The 3,882-nt window shown below is 58.9% G+C and overlaps 1 protein-coding gene across 1 annotated transcript; it reads left to right on the top strand.

Annotated features, from left to right (window-relative positions):
- The first annotated feature begins 1,144 nt into the window (after positions 1–1,144).
- Positions 1,145–3,607, top strand: FUT4 (fucosyltransferase 4). Its single transcript, XM_053562629.1, has one exon. The coding sequence runs from the start codon at positions 1,271–1,273 to the stop codon at positions 2,813–2,815; it is 1,545 nt and encodes a 514-aa protein (XP_053418604.1). The 5' UTR covers positions 1,145–1,270; the 3' UTR covers positions 2,816–3,607.
- The last annotated feature ends 275 nt before the right edge of the window (positions 3,608–3,882 follow it).

Below are 3,882 nucleotides of genomic sequence, written 5' to 3'. Positions count from 1 at the left end.
GCCTCAGCTTCCCGAGTCGCTGGGACGACCGGCACCTGCCACAACGCCTGGCTATTTGTTGTTGTTGTTGCAGTGTGGCTGGGCCTGGGTTTGAACCCGCCACCCTGGGTATATGGGGCCGGTGCCCTACTCACTGAGCCACAGGTGCCGCCCTGTACTTGATTTTTAATGAACACATTCTTAACAATAAATCCAAATGGCACTTTTCTCCCCTATCATCCCCTTACATCACATTAGCCTGGGATCTCCCTGATGCATACCTGTGATCTACCAAAAATTTCTCACAAAAGTGCTTCCTCTCTTAGGTCAGCAGCTGACCTATTTAGAACTCTGCTGACAAAAAAGTTGAATATCACAAATGAACACTGAAACCCAGAAATCTGAATTCAAGCTGTAGGTAAAAAAATTTCTCAAATGAAGAAACTTCTCAATGAAGATGCCTCACTGATAATCTTGAAGAAGCCGGTACAATATTTAATCTTTATACCCTAATCTTGGGTACAAATATTTATTTCAATCATTTTCTAGTCCAAAATAATTTGCATAATCTTTAAGAGTGCAAATTTAAAAAAAATGCTTAGTGACATTAATAGTGATGTTCATTCATCTATTTCACTGAATAGGCAGTAAATTCCTAGACAAGCACCTCAGGTACCACATCTGTATCTTTGGTTATTGAGTCCTGGGCGCCTAAATACAAGGAACGCTACCGAGCAGCGGTCAGAAACATTCCGCAGGGTGCAAAGAACGCGCATTACAGTTGCTCATTAAACATCCTGTTCTTTATCCTCTGCTGGGGCGGTAGGCAAAAGGAACGTGCTTACGCCCACTCACGCCGAGAACTTAAGTTTCACACAATGCACACCCTCCGTCGGCCGCACGGTGAGGGCTGATTCCACAACCGGCGGTCTCGGCGGGCCACTCGGTCCCGGCCAGCGACGTGGCGGCCGCGCCCCTGCGCACACGTTCCCACGGCCGCCCGGACTCCCCTCCGGCGGGCGTCGCTGGCGCGTAGCCGGGCTCTGCGGCCGGAAGCGGACTCGGATGCTCGGTGCTGCGGGCGGCTCCGCGCGGCCCCCGGTCCGCCTTCCTTCCGTCCCTGCGCGCGCGGCAGCGGCTTCTGGAGGGTCACGAGCCCTCTGCAGCGCCCTGGGATGAACGGGGCCTTCGCTCTGGAAGGCGAGGGTTCGGGCCACCGAGATCGTGGGCCGGGGCGGGGGGCGCGCTCGGGGCGGCCGTGGAGCCCCCGAGGCGGGATCGCGAGTAGCGGATGAGGCGCGTGTGGGGCGCGGCCGCGGAGCCCGGCAGCTCGGGCGGGGGTGGGGAGCGGGCGGGGGCGCAGCCAGAAACGCCCGGGGCCTGGCCGGGCTGGGCTGGCTCGGGGCACCGTGGAAGGGAGGGACGAGAGGCGCCGGGCTGGGCGGCCTGGCCGGCGCACCTCGCTCTGGCGGCGCGCCCCGCCCGGGACTCGGGAGGAGGCGAGCCCGGCCCCGGGCCTCTGGACTCAGAGACCGCCCCTTCCCGCTCCCGGGCCGGCGGCGAGCGGCAGCGACGGCAGCATGAGAGCCGGGGCGGCCCCTCCACGCCTGCGGACGCGCGGCCAGCGGCTCTGCCTCCGCGCGCCATGGGGGCGCTGTGGGGCGCGGGCGGGCGGCGCCGGGGCCGGGGGCTGCCGCGGGGCGCCCCGCTGGCGGCGGCCGGCATGCTGTGCACCGCGCTGGCCGCGTACGCCTGCTGGGGGCAGCTGCCGCCGCTGCTGCCCTGGGCGCCCGCCGCCCCGCCGCGGCCCGTGAGTGTGCTGCTGTGGTGGGAGCCCTTCGGGGGGCGCGGCGCCGCGCACAGGCAGCCCCCCGACTGCTGGCTGCGCTTCAACATCAGCGGCTGCCGCCTGCTCACCGACCGCGCCGCCTACGGAGAGGCGCACGTCGTGCTCTTCCACCACCGCGACCTGGTGACGGCGCCCCCCGACTGGCCCCCGCCCTGGGGTGCCCAGGTGCGCGACGCGAAGGAGCTGCGCGTTCTAGACCAGGAAGAGGAAGCTGCGGGGGCGGTAGAAGCCCTGGCGACCCCGGGCCCCAGACCCCCCGGCCAGCGCTGGGTGTGGATGAACTTTGAGTCACCCTCACACTCCCCGGGGCTGCGAAACCTGGCCGCTGACCTCTTCAACTGGACGCTGTCCTACCGGACCGACTCGGACATCTTCGTGCCTTATGGCTACCTGTACCCCAGGAGCCACCCGGGCGACCAGCCGTCAGGCCTGGCCCCGCCGCTGGCGCGGAAACGGGGCTTGGTGGCCTGGGTGGTGAGCCACTGGGACGAGCGCCAGGCCCGGGTCCGCTACTACCACCAGCTGAGCCAGCACATAGCCGTGGACGTGTTCGGCCGGGGCGGGCCGGGGCAGCTGGTGCCGGACAGCGGCCTCCTGCACACGGTGGCCCGCTACAAATTCTACCTGGCTTTCGAGAACTCGCAGCACCTGGATTATATCACGGAAAAGCTCTGGCGCAATGCTCTGCTCGCCGGGGCGGTGCCGGTGGTGCTGGGCCCAGACCGTGCCAACTACGAGCGCTTCGTGCCCCGTGGCGCCTTCATCCACGTGGACGACTTCCCGAGTGCCGCCTCCCTGGCCTCGTATCTGCGCTTCCTCGACCGCAACCCAGCAGTCTACCGCCGCTACTTCAGCTGGCGCAGGAGCTACGCCGTGCACGTCACCTCTTTCTGGGACGAGCCTTGGTGCCGGGCCTGCCAGGCCGTGCAGAGGGCTGGGGACCGGCCCAAGAGCATACGCCACCTGGCCAGCTGGTTTGAACGGTGAAGCCGCCCTGCTCTGTCAGTGACCCAGGGAGGCCAGCTTGTGTGCGTCTCCTTGACAGCCGAATCATGGGACTAACTTCTCCAAACACCCATTTTTGCTCTTTGGGAGAAAGGTGATTTACCAATTACTATTATTCAGTTTTGCACTACGCGCAGTTGGGTTTCCTCTGCTGTTGATGGCCAGCAGTTTTGAGGAGTGAAGAATGGGGCCTCTTCCTCACCTTATACCCAGTGTAGAGATGAAGAAATAGGTGCAAGAAGCCGCTGGGGCGGATTCTCTGAATTTCTTCATCTACCACAGGCCATATTTGCGGCCTGCACAGCCTCCAAATCTCAAATACACTGCTCCTCAGCTCACATTCCCTGGACCAAGATGAAGCAAACCCTGGTTTTAGAAAGAGCCTTGTTGCCTCCCAGGAGTTGAAGGACTGTTTCCACACATAAGTCTTTTTCTTTGTTTGGATTCCTCAAAGCCTTGGCTCCTGAGAAAGGTGAGGAGGGCGGTCCAAAAAGCCATTGACTTTCTTAACAAGTACAGTTTGTTTCCCTTCCCTATGAATGGAAACAAGATAGATACTGGACCGTCTTTGGAGGGGAGTTAAGATGAACTTGTGGGTGTACCTCATACACACAGAAATGTATTCCTGCAAAGCTGCCTTAAAATCAAATCCCAAATTCAGTGACCTAGGGACGTTCAGTATTTAATGGAACCCTATGGAGAATCCCTTTACAATGTGAATAATCATCTCCTAATTTATTCTGTTTTTATGTTTTACTATAACTTGGATTTTTTTTTTAAAAAAGCATTTTAATATTACAGATGGGAAAGTAAAACACAAGCAACCTTCTCCCCTGGTGGCCAGAAAATCAGCCTGTGTTTACAAACAGAAGAGAAGGTAGCCACAGTGTCACTTCCATTAAATTGTTTATTCCATGTGTTTTCTGGATCCAAAATTTAGATCGGGATGTCGGTCCTTTAGGGTTGCCCGTATTCCCTGTCTGTAGAACAGTGAAGGAGATCCAATGCATTATTTATGAAATCACGTAAAAGGAAAATAAGTTTCATGA

The sequence above is a fragment of the Nycticebus coucang genome, chromosome 14, assembly GCF_027406575.1.
Source record: "Nycticebus coucang isolate mNycCou1 chromosome 14, mNycCou1.pri, whole genome shotgun sequence".
NCBI lineage: Eukaryota > Metazoa > Chordata > Mammalia > Primates > Lorisidae > Nycticebus > Nycticebus coucang.
Note: the sequence above shows the minus strand (reverse complement) of the source record. Positions and strands in the feature narration are given on the sequence as shown.

Bases quoted from the DNA above. Each gene is read 5' to 3' on its own strand.
- FUT4 (XM_053562629.1), top strand. From the start codon at position 1,271: ATGAGGCGCGTGTGGGGCGCGGCCGCGGAGCCCGGCAGCTCGGGCGGG.